Source organism: Vigna unguiculata, chromosome 6 (genome assembly GCF_037176805.1).
Source record: "Vigna unguiculata cultivar grain cowpea cultivar isolate G323 ecotype 2 chromosome 6, ASM3717680v1, whole genome shotgun sequence".
Taxonomy (NCBI): Eukaryota; Viridiplantae; Streptophyta; class Magnoliopsida; order Fabales; family Fabaceae; genus Vigna; species Vigna unguiculata.
Window position 1 is genome coordinate 42,194,182 of NC_140797.1, and position 17,673 is coordinate 42,211,854.

At 32.3% G+C, this 17,673-nt stretch overlaps 3 protein-coding genes across 4 annotated transcripts; 1 reads left to right on the top strand and 2 right to left on the bottom strand.

Moving 5' to 3' along the window:
• Positions 1-443: 443 nt before the first annotated feature.
• ATSEC20 (Sec20 family protein) lies at positions 444-4,788 on the bottom strand. The gene is made up of 7 exons (XM_028077688.2): positions 4,287-4,788; positions 4,050-4,119; positions 3,436-3,491; positions 3,212-3,287; positions 3,049-3,085; positions 995-1,109; positions 444-913 (listed from the first exon to the last, which is right to left on the bottom strand). Exons 1-7 carry the CDS (start codon positions 4,589-4,591, stop codon positions 673-675), a joined length of 900 nt encoding a protein of 299 aa, XP_027933489.1. The 5' UTR covers positions 4,592-4,788; the 3' UTR covers positions 444-672.
• A 4,084-nt stretch (positions 4,789-8,872) lies between these two features.
• Positions 8,873-9,497, bottom strand: LOC114188183 (pleckstrin homology domain-containing protein 1-like). Its single transcript, XM_028076736.2, has one exon. The coding sequence runs from the start codon at positions 9,343-9,345 to the stop codon at positions 8,905-8,907; it is 441 nt and encodes a 146-aa protein (XP_027932537.1). The 5' UTR covers positions 9,346-9,497; the 3' UTR covers positions 8,873-8,904.
• Positions 9,498-15,642: 6,145 nt separating this feature from the next.
• LOC114187833 (NAD(P)-binding Rossmann-fold superfamily protein) lies at positions 15,643-17,518 on the top strand. Of its 2 annotated transcripts, none has more exons than XM_028076211.2 (3): positions 15,643-15,921; positions 16,085-17,005; positions 17,120-17,518. In XM_028076211.2, exons 2-3 carry the CDS (start codon positions 16,173-16,175, stop codon positions 17,283-17,285), a joined length of 999 nt encoding a protein of 332 aa, XP_027932012.1. In that variant the 5' UTR covers positions 15,643-15,921; positions 16,085-16,172; the 3' UTR covers positions 17,286-17,518. The 2 variants fall into 2 exon arrangements, with proteins under 2 accessions (XP_027932012.1, XP_027932013.1); XM_028076212.2 differs by having other exon boundaries at positions 16,090-17,005.
• The last annotated feature ends 155 nt before the right edge of the window (positions 17,519-17,673 follow it).

The following is a 17,673-nucleotide window of genomic DNA, read 5'->3' on the forward strand; positions in this document are numbered from 1 at the left end:
TGACAGTTTCTTCGACACAATGCCCAAGCCTGTAGCAGTTGTTTCACCGGAAAAGTAAAGCTTTGGTTGTTCCCAGTAGGGTCGGATAATTACCTCAAATTAACTCAAGACTCTGAGAGATGGACAAGTTAAACATCACACAAGTTTATGTGCACGAGTATGTAAGCATTATTACATTCTGTTTTATTTTTAATGACATTTGTTTATGTTGTAATGACGACGGATTCATTGCATGTGAACTGAGTTTTATTTATTTTGATAAATATGTCGAAATTATTGTGGCAGTGATGTTATTATATGATGCTTTATAAATTTCATGTCAGTTTCAGATCTTAAATATAGTTGATGTGTAGGAGACAAGTATAGGTGCATGAAAAAGCAGGCAGAGACAGCTCGTCAACAATTATGGCTTGCTCATGCTGAAAGGTGTGGCGGGACTAAAATAACTAGAGATAATTTTTTAATTCATTATAACAGATCAACAAATAATCCTCTTCTAAACACAAGGTATTATAGGCTTTTTGAACTATCAAGATTGCAAATACTTTTACTTTTGTCATCTTTAAGCAATTAAGAGGGTGCTGAAGTTGTGTTGTGAGGGTATAGGATCTCTCTCTCTCTAAATGTAAATAAATAAACACTGACAACATGAGAATATTGCTTACAAATGCATCATAGTTCATCATGTATTCTTTGTTCTAAAGGAGCCTCTATATTATGAACATGATCCACTCTGACTTGATGCGGATTCACGTTCTCTGCAACAGCTTGGGGTCTTAGGTCTGCGTGTCCCACAACACCAGCTTTTATGGCCTCAGTGATCTTTCTCTGCAACGTAAGTAGTCCAATCCGCTTGGAAACAACATAAAGAACAGCGAGGGAGAATAAGAAAAAGCCAATCCCAAGAATCAACCTATTCAAATAGTTAACTGTTAGCAATAACATTCAGGAACAACAAATGGGGTGGATACTAAAATAAACTTTGTTTCCATACCTGTCCATGACATCTTGACGTTGCATTATGGAGAGGAGATTTCGTGTTCTCATCAACAAAGAGCGGTGCCCTTTATATTCACTTTCAGCCTTTTTTAACACTCCAGTTGATTCATCTACATATCAAAACGATTTTTCGAAACAAATATCCAGAACAACCTTATTATTTCACTCTCCCATAATCATATTAGTGGAAACAATTTCAGCATCTCAGTTCATCAAAACAATATCATTGAAATTAAGTTTTTAACAAGAACTCCAGCACAACCAGAGAACAAAGAAGCATCTTTACATAATAAATACGTCACAGGGAAGGAAAGAGAATCAGCAAATGCTAAAATTGCACAAAGTCAGATTCCAAGAAGAGAAAGCTATAATGCAGAATATAAACTATTCTGCGCATAAGGAGCTATATACAATTCAAATTTCAAACCTGTAAAATATGTCATTGTTATTTGGCAGCATAAAATCAGATGGACTTATCAATCAGTGGTCATAACTGACTAAAAAAATTGGCTCCAAGTATTAAAAAAATTGAACCAGATAGGTTTGCCAAACACACTGTTCTCTACCAAGTACTTAACAATGTCCCCTAGGAACTGTTAACAGATTAATATACAAGTGTGTAGAGTTACTAATGTTATCGTTATTGTAGCCCTATACAATATCCTCAAACAACAATCAAACACAATCTATGTCAAATCATACAAAAAGCTCAAGCCTATTTGTGAATCAGGTGGGATTGTTAAAAAGGAAGGTGAAGGAAAGTAAAGGTTATTAGCAATTTTTGTGTACTTTTAATAATGATAAAAAAAGTATCCCTCGTATTCCCTTCAAGCCTCCATTTTGAGCTGGTCAAAATTTGGGATACAACTTAAATGTTCGACCTCTCTTTTCTTAAATCCGAGGAAAAGGAACGATGTCTCTTATCCTTTCATTCTAACTCTTTACGTTCCACTAATTATTATCCTCCAAAGGTGTGTCTTACCTTGTGAATTTAAAAAACAATTAATTATCCTCATCAAACTGGCATGCCTAGAGAAACTGACCATTTAACTTCACATTTGTAAATCCAAACTATAGTACCTTTAAGCTTCAGTTAACACAGTAATGGCATCACAGCATACTTTGCTTTATGGCTCAAAATTTGAGGCTGATTGAGTACACTTTCAACATATAAATGCTCCAAATTATCAATTCTAACCAACAAACGATCAAGGAAACATAATAAATCTTTAACAAGTTCCACCTAATAGATGATGTCATAGAAATTGAACAGGCCACCGAGATTTTTCAACTTTATTTTCTTCAATATTCAGTTTCATAAGCTTTTTTTCAAGGATATGTAACTTGGTCTGTGGTTAGAAGGATTCGATTCTTAGAAAATTCCAGAAAAGAGAGAAGTGGGACAAACATATACTCGAGGGGAAAGGCGGTTATGCTAAATGAAAATTGATTGGGGCCCAAAAGTAATTCAAGATGGGGAGGAGGTAACAAAGACTGTTTTTCTGGTCCATATCAGTGTCACCACAGTGCTCTGTTCACATTATATTAAATCCAAGACGCTAAGCATAATCTTGATTTTCATCAAATCTTTCAATTTATTAACAAATATTTTATTTTCACTACACTAAATTCACTAGTAGTGGTAGAAAAAGAATGTGAAAAATTCATAGGAATAATTAATCCCATCAATTTCTTATAAAGCTTTCAAATCTAGATAACCTGAGAAGGTCTTGAATATTTTGGGGTGGACACGAAGATTCATTTCAAAAGAAAAGAAGGCTTTAAAATCATGACATGGAGCAGTCTGGAGCTATAAACATAACAGCCGCCAGCTAATTTGAAACTCATTGGCTGCAACCTTCTTGCTTCCAGTCCAACTGGCTGATTTTGGCCAGCTTAAAATTCTTTTAAACATTTTTATCGGTCCTCAGATAAATCACCCAAGAAGATAACATGATTTAAAACCATTGGAAACTTAAAGAACAAGTGGAGAAATAAAAAAAGCCGTCATCAACATAAACAGGGAGAAAGGGAGGAAAAAGTACATACCAATAGTCATAAGTGTGGTTGTGTTTCTTTCAACCTCCTAATCAAGGCAGAAGAGATATGATGAATATGATAATCAGCATACTAAAAAGGGTCAAATTTTACAGAGGACTATAGAGAACAATTAAACCATAAATTTAGCGAAGAAAGATACCTAACAACTAACCTGAACCATCAACTGACGGGTTCGACGAAGGCTTTCTGTGATGCTCTCTGCAGCAGATGTCATTCCAGCTTTTGTCCTGGAAGGTCACACCATTTAGAGAACAAAAATACTTCATCATGGCATCATGCCAACTGAATTTTGTATTGAAATGGCACTAAATAATAAATAAAAAAAATATGCAAAGAAAAATTTAATCCCAGCCAAATGAGACACCAAGAACATACTGTAAATTGCGCCTGCGAGCTGTTGACTCTTCTCCACCACCTAGAAGTAGTTCTCTCTGCACCATAAAGAAACAAAATAAGTCGCACAGCACAATGTAAAGAAACATAATTCACACAAGTCCATGATCTCAATACGACATGTTTGCGGTCAAGACAGAATCTGTTTCAACAAATTTATCTGTAAACACTTTTTACGAGAAAAAAATTCAAAAGAAAGAACAATGAAATAAGTTTTTGTATTAGTTAGACATAAATTATGTAGAAGTTAATAATATCTTTTAGATAAGTTAATGTTTTAAACTGGCTTATTCATAAGCTAAAACTAATTTTTAACTCAAAAAAAAAAATCATTTCATTTTTTTTTCTTATTTTCCTTGTTTACGTATATTTGCGGAGAAGTTTATATAAATAGCTCCATAATCTTCAAAAACGGTAACTAATGGAGAATTTTATCCAAATCTTCTACAACAGTAAATTGCGAAGAAGATTATCCAAGTAGTTCAATAATACTCTACAACAGAAGTATAAATTCAGCAGGGTGGTTATCGATAAGACTAGAATACGTTCCAAATAACATCACAAAAAGTAAATAGGAAAAGAAAGTAAGTAATTGCCTCCTCCTGAGCACTTTTCCTCAAGTTAGCCTTTGCTTGCAAATTCGCATTCCTCAGATTCAGCCGCAAACTGTTCAATTTAAAAAAAAAAAAAACACTATCAACAGAAATTGAAAATAACAAACTCACAATCCACCACCACTACTTCAAATCAATGCACTATTCAATCAATTCAATAGCCAACGAACAAACAAACATGAATCTAATTTCCATTCCAGGGAAGAGTGTGGGTGGTACTTTTGAGTTAGGGTTTTCCAGGATTGAAGCAATGCGCGTGCAGATTTGACCTCCGGCGGGGAGGGCAACTGAGGAGCGAGAAGATCAAGAGTGAAGAGGAAGGAAGAGAGGAGTGACAAGCCATCCTGAGCGATCCCGTTCAACCTAGCGAGCGAATTTGTCTCCTCTTTCTCTCTTCTTGATTTTCCATACTCTGCTATTGCTTCGATGTGTTTCTGCGTTTTCTTGTACGTTTCGTCCCATTCCTTCTTCACCTTTTCCACCTCCTCCACCACCTTGTCAATCGTCGATTCTGATTCCTCCATCTTCTCGCAATCGTTTTCTGTTACTGTGTTCAACGCTGTTTTTGCTTCCCCTGTTTAATGGGATCTCTACAAAAATTTATGAGCACCACTAAGGAACTCAATTACTCAATTCTTTTGCTCTTCGTTACTCTGTTATTAACTCACGCTTTTTTTTTTTCAGAATTGATGTTGTTTGACGGTTGCTTCACTCGCAGTTCTTTCAAAATGAAATATACCTAAAATGCATAATTTTATACTGATTAAAGATGGTGGTTACATTTACTTAATTTTTATTTATATAAATAAAACAATATATTATCTTTAATTATATTTATTGAAAATAATATTCATATTTTAAGTTTATTTATTTTTTAGATTACTAAGTTCTAACTTCGTTTGAGAAACAAATATTTTCTTTACATAATAATATACGTTTGTATGAGTAACATTTTATTATATAAACACGTGTAATTAAAAAATTAACTTTGTTTGAACATAAAATCAAAAATTTACATTCGATAAACCTATTCCAAAATTAAAGCCATTTATAATTGAAAATTAATATGCACCAACTGAAAGAATATTAAGACGAACAATAACATGACTTTAATTTTATTATTCTCATATTTATTTTTTAACGTGATTTAGTATAAATATTTAATTAATATATCATTATATTTTTTTAAAAAAAAATCAATAATTCATAGTAAAATTTTTCTAATAGGATTATTAGGATTACATGAATGAAGTTCTACTACTTTCATTGTAACCACAGACCTAGAGATGCGTCATGGATTAGAGGAAAATCCATTTTTGAGATTTTTTATTTCAAATATTAAAGGTAATCAGACTATTTGGGATTTGTTCTGTGAGGGTTCGAGTCTTACGTACATATGAGAAACACAAACGGAGAAACAAAAGACATTAGTTCCTTTTTATCCCATAAGAGATTTCTAACTTGTATTTTTAACACAGTAATGAAAAATAAGAGAAGACAATGATGCATAAAATACTTGAGGATAGAATAAATCATAGATGTACAACTTAGAAGAAAACAACCTAACTTATCCAAGGTTATAACAGTTCTCCAGCCACAACGATTTGTGACATACACACTTAAAACAGCACTGATGAAATTGCTAATGGCGGGTATGCTAGATGCCATTCATATCAATATATCTTCTCCGGTTGTTTGTTTGTCAGCTTCTCTATTTCTTTCAGAGATTCAGAGATCATTTTTTTCTGCAGTTAAAATGATTGGAATTGTCAAGTTGGAGCTTTAGAAGTTCATCATGATACATAAATTGATGAAGAAAATTAATCATTTGATACCTCTTTTAATAATTAAATATTATATTTTCGGATGATGACTTTTTGGCCCATTATCTAGAGACAGAAATACTAGTACTAATTTGTCAATCTTCTTTCTCATAATAAAGTACCCAAAGCAGTCAAGTAATTCATCAAGCACTGCAATAATTACTGGAGTAGCAATTGGGGTTCTTCTGTTATGCTACTGTCTCGAAGCAATACTTTGGATCTTTAATTATTTACTCAGTTCCTGCACAGCCACATGGAATTCTGTGGATTTATATTAATTTACACAAAATGCAGGAAACTGCGATCCAAGTAAGAGCAACATAGCAGATCTCTTTTAAGGAAATTAAGAAATACACAAGCAACTTCTCACGAGCCAAGCATATTGGATCAGGGGTTTATGAAAAGGTCTTGAATGTTTATTGTCAACTTTAATGTACTGCTATGAATTATGAATAGATACATACATGACGGGTGAGAGCTATTCTTAAAAGAACAGCAAAGTTGAACCTTGCAACCATACATGACTGATCAACTTCTCACCCTATACTTAATTTCATAATAGTGCAAAAGTATGATTTAGACACGCCTGGCAGAAGCATTTTTATTTACAAAACAATAATAACTTTAATGGTTAACCTGAGTGAATTTCAATAATATACTATACGAGCTAAATATCCAGTTTGATACTCCACATACTATATTATGGAATATTTTGCATCCATCTTTCGGTCAGTACTCACAATTCAGTTTCCTAAGCATCATCCAAAGGACATTGACAAAGCACTACACTAAATCTGCTTCTGAAAGACAAATTAACTTACTTAAATCCAATTTACAGTGTTTCATTTCTTATAAATGTGATATTCAAATCTGTAAGTGGTTGCTTAATAAGATATGTCAAACTCATAACTCGGTATTTACTCTACCAAATAACTAATAACACGTATGCAGGTAAATGCAGAATTGCTTTGAGCAGGAGCAGAAGGCTGAAAGTAGCCTTGGTGCTGCCAGGGGTTTCGCTCATATTCGGGAACATGCTGATTCCCCAGTTATACACAGGGACATCAAGATCATGATATGCATGGTTTGTATATATACATCTTCTACGAATATTTACTATAACAGAAACAGCAAAATTACTAGTTGGAATATTGCAAATGCGTGGAGGTAGAATATGATTGATTGCAAGCTTTTGCAGAGTTGAAAAAAATACTTTTCATCTAATTTTTTCCTGAACTGAGAATCTTCACGAATTTATGTAAGTATCTAAGCTCTTCCCGTGCAACACACACCAAGACAAGGAAAACACATCGTCTGTCTGGGGCAAAATCTAGTTTCCAAAATATTTTGTATTGGAGAAAATCTCATTGAACTTTAGAGATGACTGATGAGTTCAATCTGTTAATGCAGGGCTACTTGGACCCAGATTATTATACTAGTCAGCAGTGGACCGAAAAGAGTAATGTCTATAGTTTTGGAGTGGTAATGCTGGAGCTAATTACTGAAAAAAAGCCATGAGAATGAGGAAAATACGTAGTGATGTGGTCAGGAATACAATAGATAAGACATAAAAGACTTGCATGGTCTTCACGAAATTATTGGTCGAGCCATCTGTTCAGGATCAACACTGGAGGGTTTTGAGAAGTTTGTGGACCTTGCAATGGAGTGTCTTAAAGAGTCAGGAGTCGACAGGCCCACAATGAGTAAACTGGTTAAAGAAATTAAAGACATGCTGTGATCTGTTGGTTAAAGAAATTAAAGACATCCAGTAATAGATTTCAGGAGGTAAGTATAATGAGTTCCCAACAGGACCACCCTTACAGCAATTAATCTTTTGGTCAAATGCAGAACATTTATATTCAAAAAGTCAGCCACTAATAAAATAGTTTAGTGCAAAGTAAATTAACTATTAAAATAGAGAATCTTCATGAAATAATCTGTATTTTCCACTAGAGATAAATTATATGACATTAGAATCACAATCAAGTCTTAACTAACAAGGGAACATAACAATAAGCAAAATTTGGTATTCAAGCAACCATACCATAATGAATATTAGTTTTAACAGCAACCAGAATAGAATAAGAGTTAAGAGCTTAAGTGACAACAGCAACGTCGAAAATCACAAAGGCGCTTAAGAGCTTCAAAAGGCTTCGTAGGCCAAAAATAGGGAATGGTGTGAGCATAGCAAAGGATGCTCGACAATTGTCAGCTCAAATTTTAGGGATAAGTCTCACATGCATCCCTCTTTTTTTCTTCTCATGTTACTGTCCCATCTTCTCTATAATAATGTCTTGTCCTAGAAATGGGAATGGCTTAAATGTATATCTAAAACATTGATTTAACCCATCACTTTCTCTTAACCAAAAAGAATCCGATACTACACGATATTTATCCATGAAGCATCTTATATGTTTTTTTAATCCAATTTAGTAGGCAACGGAGGCTTTGGTTCTGTATGCAAAGGATTTTTTCATTTTGATTGCACTTTTATGTGAGTTCACACTTTCGCTGAGTGCAACGCACATCAACTGGATTTGCTCAAGAATAATTGAACACAATTGAAACTCAAATCATGTTGTTCACCTTCACACTGATATATAAACGATCACAATTTCTAGAGAACAAAGATATTAGCCGATAGTGAAACTAAAAGGAGTGAAGTTAGTTTCTAACCGAGGTTAAACTATATTCTTCATACAAGCGTTTCCAATTGAAAAAAAAAAAAAAAAACTGTTTATCTCAAAATCTTTCAGACTAAAACTGCATCGACGATGCTCAGATAACTATTGCTGAAATTCATAAGCAATATTGAAAAGATTGGTCCAATCCACAAAACCAAAAAACATTACAATATGATAGCAGTTAAAGTACTTAAACAGAGTTACCTCGCGAGAACGCGAACGATCGGCTATTAAAGTCATAATTATAACCATTATAATATACACAAACAGAGTGAAAAAAGGAAAAAGAAGAATTCACCGAAAGAGGCAAGTGAATTGCAGAGAGCGTGGTCAGCGCTTGGCAGAGTTGCTATCATAATCGACGATCTCGGAATCGGTGACGGATCTGGAGTGCTGGACGATGGAGCGACCGATGGAGTTGATCCAGTCTTCCTTCTCCTTCTCGGAATCAGCGATGAAGTACATGGTGTCGGAGCGCGTGGAAAGCTCGAAGGCGTTGGGCTTGTTGAGGATGTCTTCGGCGCCTTTGACAGTGAGACACGTGGCAACGGGGACGACGCCGCGTGGCCGAGATGCGCGTGTGACGGCGGAATCCTTGAACCAGAAGAGTTTGCCCTGCTTCAGGACGAACCAACGGCGGCGCCAAGTCTTGATGTACTCGCCCTGCTTGGTTAGCCAGCCGGTTCGCTCGGGGTTGGACCAGAACTCGACGCCGTCGTAGTCGGTGGAATTGTCCGACATGCCGGTCGCCGCGCGCCACAGGCTCGCCATCGGAGTCGAAGATGAAAGTGTGGTGAGACAGAGAGAGAATAAGAGCAGAGGACAAAGAAGAACAAATCACTCACTCACACTTCTTCGGCTCTTACCACTGCCTTATTAGGATGCGCAGAAGTAAGGCACCAAACCAAAAAGTGGAGGAAAATGCCAAAACAGATATTGGGTGATCCAATACCGATACCAATAAGAAAACTTTAACAAACTAATAAAAATTAATAAACATATTTATATCTTAAATATGTAATAGTTTTAATATATAACATTTATATATGATAATGTAAAATTTATATATTAAAGTGAGATTAATAAAAAAATAATTTTCAGAAAGTGTTACTTTGTAGTAATATTTAAGAAAAATATCTTATGCAATAAGTTAATTTTATCTATATAGCCTTTATTTAAGGAAAGTCACAACATTATTATATATATTTTATCTGGAACAATATTTATTAAAAATTAAGTAAAAGTATTAAATGGTGACGGTTATTTTGTTTCGAAAATACTGTAGTTGGTGCGTAATATCCTCCAGACACAGTTCATATTTATGTGCAAAGTGGGTTGAACACAAAAGGCAATCTTAGTTAATAGTTGGGTTCGGTTATGCAATAAAGGCTATGAATATATATGAAAATAAAACGGGGTTTTCCTCTGCACCCCAATATTTCTTATGCACCCCTAGTATTTGTAAAATTCATAACTGTCTTTTGACCACCTGACCTGCTGCATTACATGTTTAAAATCACTTTACCTCACTCTCCTTCCTTGCGTCTCATTGTTAAAAATTCAAGTGTGATTCTAAGTCTCACATTGATTAGAAATGAGAAAGTGGAGCACTATATAAGAATAAAGACCCATAAATCCATTGCCTTAAGATTTTGGGTTGAGAGTGGTGTTAGTGTCTTATGTGGTTATGCTCAGATCTTATTGGTGTTGTTCTCCCCAGAGAAACCCCCTCCGTAAAACCTAACATGTTTTTTCCTTTTCTCTGCAGTCTCTTCTCTTCTCGTTCCTGTTGTTGTCATGTTTGCCATAGATAGATATAAGATCATTTAGCATATTCGAGGATAGATCTCCACAAAACGGTACCGAAAAATTGAATCTTAAACCAGAAGTCATCTTTCCTAAAGTGATTGAATTCTGGAAGTAGACTTCCGTAAGTCATTGAATTTCGGAAGTGGACTTTCATAGATAAACTTGTATTCCGAAAGTCGATTTCCATTAAAAGTTTGAAAGAATTCACATTCGAAAGTTGACTTCCGTAACAAAATTCTAACTTCCGTGAGCTACGACCGAAAGTGAACTTCCATAGTGGTGAATGAAAACTGGAAATCGACTTCCATAAGGTTACTAAACGCATGTCGACTTCTGTAAGGTTACTAGACGCATGTCGACTTCCGATAAATGAAAATGGCAATATAATTTGTGTTTACTAATCGGATGTCGACTTTCGAAAATATTTCATTCCGAATATCGACTTCCGGTTAATGTATTTTTTTATTTCATTTTAAATTTTTTATATTTAATATTTGTGAAATATTATAGTTGTTATGTAATTTTTTCAGAGCTGTTACGCTGTAATTTTTATTCGTAGTTAATTTTAATTTTAATATTAATTAATTATAATTTTGAATAATTTTAATTTTAATTAATTATAATTTTGAATAATTATAAAACATAAATAATGAACCGTAAAATTACCAATTAAAACTAAAACAATTAAATAATAACTAATATTATAAAAATTAAAATATTCATGCAAAAATAAAACATTACAAATATAAAAAATAAATAAATATTAATGTAAAAAAACACAAAACATAAATAAAAATAATTAAAACATAAATAAATACAAGAACTTAAAAAAATGGCAATTAAAAAAATTAAACAATAAAAAATATAAAAATAAAATTTAAATATTAATGAAAAAATAAATAAACACAAAATATGAATAAAATAAAAAATAAAGCATAACTAAATATTAGCACTAAAACACTAAAACGCAGGCCATACCATTTAAATATATATATATATATATATATATATATATATATATATATATATATATATATATATATATATATATATATATATATTTGATTAATTTTTTATTTACCGGGAGTGAGTTTTTGGAGAGAACAAACACTACTTTCGGAAAACAACTAACACACACCACTTCCGGAAAACAACTAATACAGCAAGAAGAAAAGCTTTTTAACTTGTACGATGAAAATGAAAGGACAAGAGGTTTGGGGTGCATCATTGATAATATAACATTTATTTACAATCATTTAATACATTTCTTCAGCCAACCACCAAATCTGAAACTTTTTCATTGCTTAATTTTACTCTTACTTTATTCACTTTTTAATTTTAATTTTAATTTTCAAAGAATATAAATGGAACACCACAAAATTTTGGAGGTATAGAAGAAATATTGGGGGTGAAAAAAGAAAAACCCAAATAAACTGAACTTGTATGAAGTAACAAATAAACTATGTATGAATGAAAAGGCCCAAAATCGTTAACGAAATCATTCTGTTGCTTGAAGTCCTGAAATCAATTTGACTTTAAATCATTAAGTTGCAGTATATTTGTGCCATATCCAAGGTTCACTAAGGTGGTTGTGTTTTTTTATCTCTACGGTATTTTATTATAAAAAAATGTATTAAATAGTAATTAAATTTAATGATTAAAAATAATTAGTTAGATATTCTTTTACAAACTAAAATTTATTAATATCTAGGATAGTTTTTATTATTAAATACTTAGCACATGTTCAATATCCTTGTTCAAACAGTGAATAACGATATGTAAATCTATAAATATGTGACTTATGTAAATCTAAAAACACAAGTTTAAAAACCCTTGTTTTCTATGCATATCTCTAAAGACAAACAAGTTTTTTCTCGTATAATTATTATTATATTATTATTTCAATTAACGAGTCTTTATCTCCATCTTCTCTAAAGAGAAACACATTTTTATTTGTATAATTCTTATTATATCAATATCCTAGAGTTGATGAAGTAGAAAGAGTTATGAATAATCAAAGTTTAATTTTTGTAAATAAAAGCAACCATACACGAGTTTTTTCTTCTCTTATACTTAAGTGGATGTTTAAGAGGCTATATATGATGTTGGTGTAGGGTGGATATTTTGGAAGGTTTGCATAAATTAGTTAAAAAATTTGAAGACATCTAGTATATTATTAGACAAGACACACATCGATCTAGATAACGGAAGCTAATAATATTTTTATATAATAATGATTATGTAGATTGTATGAGACTTGATGATATGTGAATTAGATAAATATTTGATTTGGAGTATGTATTGATATTGGTGTAATAATGGTTGTATTCTTGAGTTTTGTATCATGTGAGAGTTTGACGGCCAAATTCATTGATGATATTAAGAAACATATGAAAAATGTTATGTTAATGTGATTTGGCTTGCTCTCAAATATAATATTGCTCAAGTGATGAATTGTTACTTTGGTAAGACCCAAATAGTCTGCATTAATTGCATCAATCACCTTATGTCGCTTAGGTGACAAGGTGTAGAACTCAAACAATGATTTTGAAATTGAACGAGAGAAAGATGAGTTAAATCTCTCTTTTTAGAAACATAACACTCAGGCATTGTGCAAAACACTTAAATGATATGACTTGTGACTTTAGTGTAAGACGATCGATGTACACATGTCTTAATGTGTGTCTTGAATGCTCAAGCATTGTGTAATGGTGGATAACTCTTTAGGAACTTGCTACATTTCTTCCAACAAAGCGGTGACAGTGTTGTTCAAGTGTTAGCAAACAAGCTATTGATACTCAATAAGGTGACCTTTAAAGCAATGAGACTTTGAGAAGGTGTTACTTTTAGGTTACATTTCGTTGAAATGTCATGTGTGACACTCCTAAAAATGGATGTTACTTTGTATGTATTAAAGAGATCACTCAAGCAACAATGTGTTGGAATATGGTATTGCGTATTTTATAAATGTTGTGATATATGCTTTTATGCACATATTTGTAAATGACACGATGAATAAAATATGTCATAGAGAAATATATGATTAATGCAAAAATACGTGATATATGTCATTTTTTATAGTAAATCTTAGTTGGATCGGTCATATATCGGTATACATGTATATAAGGTTTGATCATAGATGGATAACCTTAAATAAAAAGTTTTAATGACCCTTAATGAGTGGTGTAAAGTTTCTTAAGTTGATATTTGGTTGACAATCATAAATAGAAAAATTATGTTAATAAACAATTGTTATATAATCATACAAACATAATTTTATAATATATATATATATATATATATATATATATATAACTTGATAGAAGTGTATATATAATTTGATATACTACCTTAACATTAAAAAAATATAAGTTGAAAATATGATAAGTACGATTAAATATGAGTTTATTTGTATTTATAGTATACAAATAATAATAGTAGCATGATTATGATGTGATACCGTCGTATTGTATTCTAATTTTATTAGTTAATCCTTATATATTATGTTGCATTGACTATGATGATTGTAATTGGTGTAGAAATAGATCATATTATAGAGGATGATAGAAGTGAGTACATTTTTTATTAATGTTTATGCTCTTTTTATTTGAGTTTTTGTTTTTCATGATACATATTTTAATATTATTTTAGTATATCTAGATAGTATGTTTACAATATAATATATATTATTGTTTGATATTATAATTATCCAAAAAAAAATGTTTAAAAGTATTATTGAAAACTTTTTCTAAATTAGAAAATATGCAATACTTTATGTAGCAATATGTTTACAATATAATATATTATTGTTTAATTTTATAATTACCCAAAAAAATATATTGATAAGTATTAGTGAAAATTTCTCACTTTCCTCATAGTTGCATCTTATTTTTTTGCTATGCAGAACCAAAGTTGAGGTAATGAAGTATAGAGATCAAAAAGATTCTTTTTAATTATTTGTTTTTTCTTTACTACATGATTTTCAGCCGCGTAATTACTATAGATTATCATTCTACTTAAGGTTAATACAACATTTATTTGTGACATTTAAAATTTAATTAGACGATCATACAATTTTAATTCAAACGATCAATAATATTTTAACATTTATTTAAAATATAATGTTTTGATTTAGTTTATATTTATAAATTGATGAATTATTATTTCTATTTAATAAGAAAAAGTTGTTGTAATAATTAATTAACACTAGATATATTTTTATTATTATTAATGTTAATAATTATGTTAGCAGCTATACAAAGTTATTTGTATGCTTAATTGTTTCTCTAATAATTAAATATAACTATATTTTTTAATTAAAATTTATATTTATGAATTGGAGAACTATTATTTATATTTAATGAAAAAATGTTGTAATAGTTAATTAATATGAATTATATTTTTATTACTATTAATGTTAGCAGTTATTAAAATTAATTTGTATCATTAATTTTTTTATAATTAAATATATTAATTACATTTTTAAAAAACTAAATATTAATTATATTTTTAATATATATTATATTAATTGATAAAATTTGATTCACCATCTAATATTAATCGTTGAATTACTAAATATTATTCAATATATTAATATAAAAATATTAATTATTAATATTATACATATTTGTGAAAATTTACATTTCAACACAAATAATATATTTTCTATATCTATTACATATTATATATTATATACTATCTTTTTTTTTTATATATATATATATATTATTGTATTTTATGTATATAAAATTATTATTATTAATGGTAGTAGTTATATAAATTACTTTTCATAAATAGTATATTATTAATATTTTTTTTATTAAATTATTTTAATTTATATTTTAATACCTAATATATCTTAGTAGTTGTTTAAAAGATTTTATTATATATTTTATTTATAGTAAATGAAAATATATGTATTATTAAAAGTAAATATAATTTTAAATTTATAGTAAAAATAGTATTATAATTATTTACTAAAATTAATAGTAAAATTAGTAAAATAATTATTTTAATTTAAAAATATACTATTCGTTAAAGAGTAAAATTAAATAAATAATGTAAATATTAAAAAAAATTATAAAATTATACTATGCATTAAAAGAAATTAAAATTAAATAAATTAAATTTAAAATTAAATTTATTAATAAAATATCGTGAGACTTACAAGGTGCATGCACCAGTACAATACAAAGCAACATACTGTATTAAAATAAAATATTAATTTGGATTGCTGTAATGAAAATCCAGCTCTGCATGGATAGCTAGGGAACAAATTCAATGCCTTCTGAAACTGTTCTTCCGCCGCATCAGGTTCTTGCCATATTAAGTTATTAATAAAAACAAAAATTGATAATAAACTTCATAATTTCTTAAATTAAAAATTGAAAAGCTGAATATTTTGTACTGATTCATGAGCTCAACCGTCAAAAAACTGGTGCCGATGCCGCCGCTTCCAGCAGCGGTACTTGGCGGTGGATGTGGAAGGTAATCGGAGAGATAGGAAGAGTACAATACAAGAGGAAATTGTTGTGAAAGGTAACTTTCAAAGTACTTTTATGTATCAAACAAACACAACTTTTGACATTTATGCAAGTATTCCTTGGTTCGTTTTACAAATGAAGTAAAATTTGATGTTGATACCAAAACAGAAAGTGTGAAATTAGTTTCCTGTCACCTTCGTTTCACCCTGTAATCACAGTGCAGATTCGGATCATAATTTCATTCATTGCAAAAAAAAATGGTTATTTAAGGATCAAATCGTTCAGTAGAAAACCATTTCCATTCCCATGGCCACCGAAAACCCTGTCGACGAGGTTGTGTGCGTGACCGGCGCCAACGGTTTCATCGGTTCGTGGCTGGTTCGAACCCTATTGGAGAACCCAAACCATAGATACACCATCCACGCCGCCGTCTTCCCCGGCTCCGACGCCTCCCATCTCTTCACCCTCCACCCCGCCCCCGCCTCCCGTATCACCGTCTTCCCTGCCGACCTCCTCGACGCCGCCGCCATTTCCCGCGCCGTCGCGGGATGCTCTGGCGTCTTTCACGTCGCGTCCCCCTGTACGCTGGAGGACCCCGCGGACCCTCAAAGTGAGCTTCTAGAACCCGCAGTGCGGGGCACGCTGAACGTGCTCGAAGCCGCGAGGAGCGCGGGCGTGCGGCGTGTGGTGCTCACGTCCTCGATCTCCGCGTTGGTGCCGAACCCGGGGTGGCCGGCGGGAAGGGTAGTGGACGAAGAGTCGTGGACGGACGTGGAGTTCTGCAGGGCGAGGGGGAAGTGGTACCCTGTGGCGAAAACGATGGCAGAGAGGGCGGCGTGGGAGTTCAAGGGCGGTGTCGAGGTGGTGGCGGTTCTGCCGGCGACGTGTCTGGGTCCATTGCTGCAGCCGGAGCTGAACGCGAGCTCCGGCGTGCTGCAGAGGCTGATGATGGGGTCGAGGGAGACTCAGGAGTATCACTGGTTGGGTGCGGTGCATGTGAAAGACGTTGCTAAAGCTCATGTTTTACTCTACGAAACTCCCTCTGCTGCTGGTAGATATCTCTGCACCAATGGTATCTATCAGTTTTCTGGTTTTGCTGACTCTGTCTCTGAATTGTACCCTGAATTCCCAATCCACAGGTTTGATTCTTTGCTCCTTTTCTGTATAAGGTTCCTAACAGGTTTATATAGAATGCATTTTTAAGTTTTATTCGTGTAAAGCTACCAAATTCTCTGAGCAAGAACTACATGCAGGTTCCCAGAAGAAACACAACCTGGTCTGGTTCCATGTAAAGATGCAGCAAGGAGACTAATAGAGTTAGGCCTTGTCTTCACACCAATACAAGATGCTGTGAGAGAAGCAGCGGAGAGCCTTATAGCTAAAGGCTTCCTTCAGCGCTCACCCTCACAGAGTAATTAGTTTTTCTCGTCTGCAAAAGTGATTATCTTGATACAAGGGAGAGGTAATAATGGATTATGTCAAGCTTATCAAGGTATAAGTAGAGTAATTTATATCTTATTTTGTTATATTGATGCTATATCAAGGTTTTTGTAACTTAGTATAGTGTTGTCACAATGTTCATTTTATAAACATGGATTAGATTATGGTTTGGATTTAATTCCTTTAAAATAAAGATGTGTGTTAGGTGAAAAGTGGGAGTGCATTTATCTTGATTTGAATTAACTTACTACGTAATGCAGTGTCAAAATTAAGAATAGATATACTCATGTCACTTGATCCACTTTCCCTGAGAAGATTCAATCTTAGGAAAACCTTTGTTAATTGTTTATAACATCCCCAAAACCTA

Bases quoted from the DNA above. Each gene is read 5' to 3' on its own strand.
- LOC114187833 (XM_028076211.2), top strand. From the start codon at position 16,173: ATGGCCACCGAAAACCCTGTCGACGAGGTTGTGTGCGTGACCGGCGCC. The intron at 17,006-17,119 runs GTTTGATTCTTT...AACTACATGCAG, and splicing joins CCTGAATTCCCAATCCACAG to GTTCCCAGAAGAAACACAAC.
- ATSEC20 (XM_028077688.2), bottom strand. From the start codon at position 4,591: ATGGAGGAATCAGAATCGACGATTGACAAGGTGGTGGAGGAGGTGGAA. The intron at 3,492-4,049 runs GCAATTACTTAC...TTTATGGTGCAG, and splicing joins GGAAAAGTGCTCAGGAGGAG to AGAGAACTACTTCTAGGTGG. The intron at 914-994 runs GTATGGAAACAA...CTATTTGAATAG, and splicing joins CGTCAAGATGTCATGGACAG to GTTGATTCTTGGGATTGGCT.
- LOC114188183 (XM_028076736.2), bottom strand. From the start codon at position 9,345: ATGGCGAGCCTGTGGCGCGCGGCGACCGGCATGTCGGACAATTCCACC.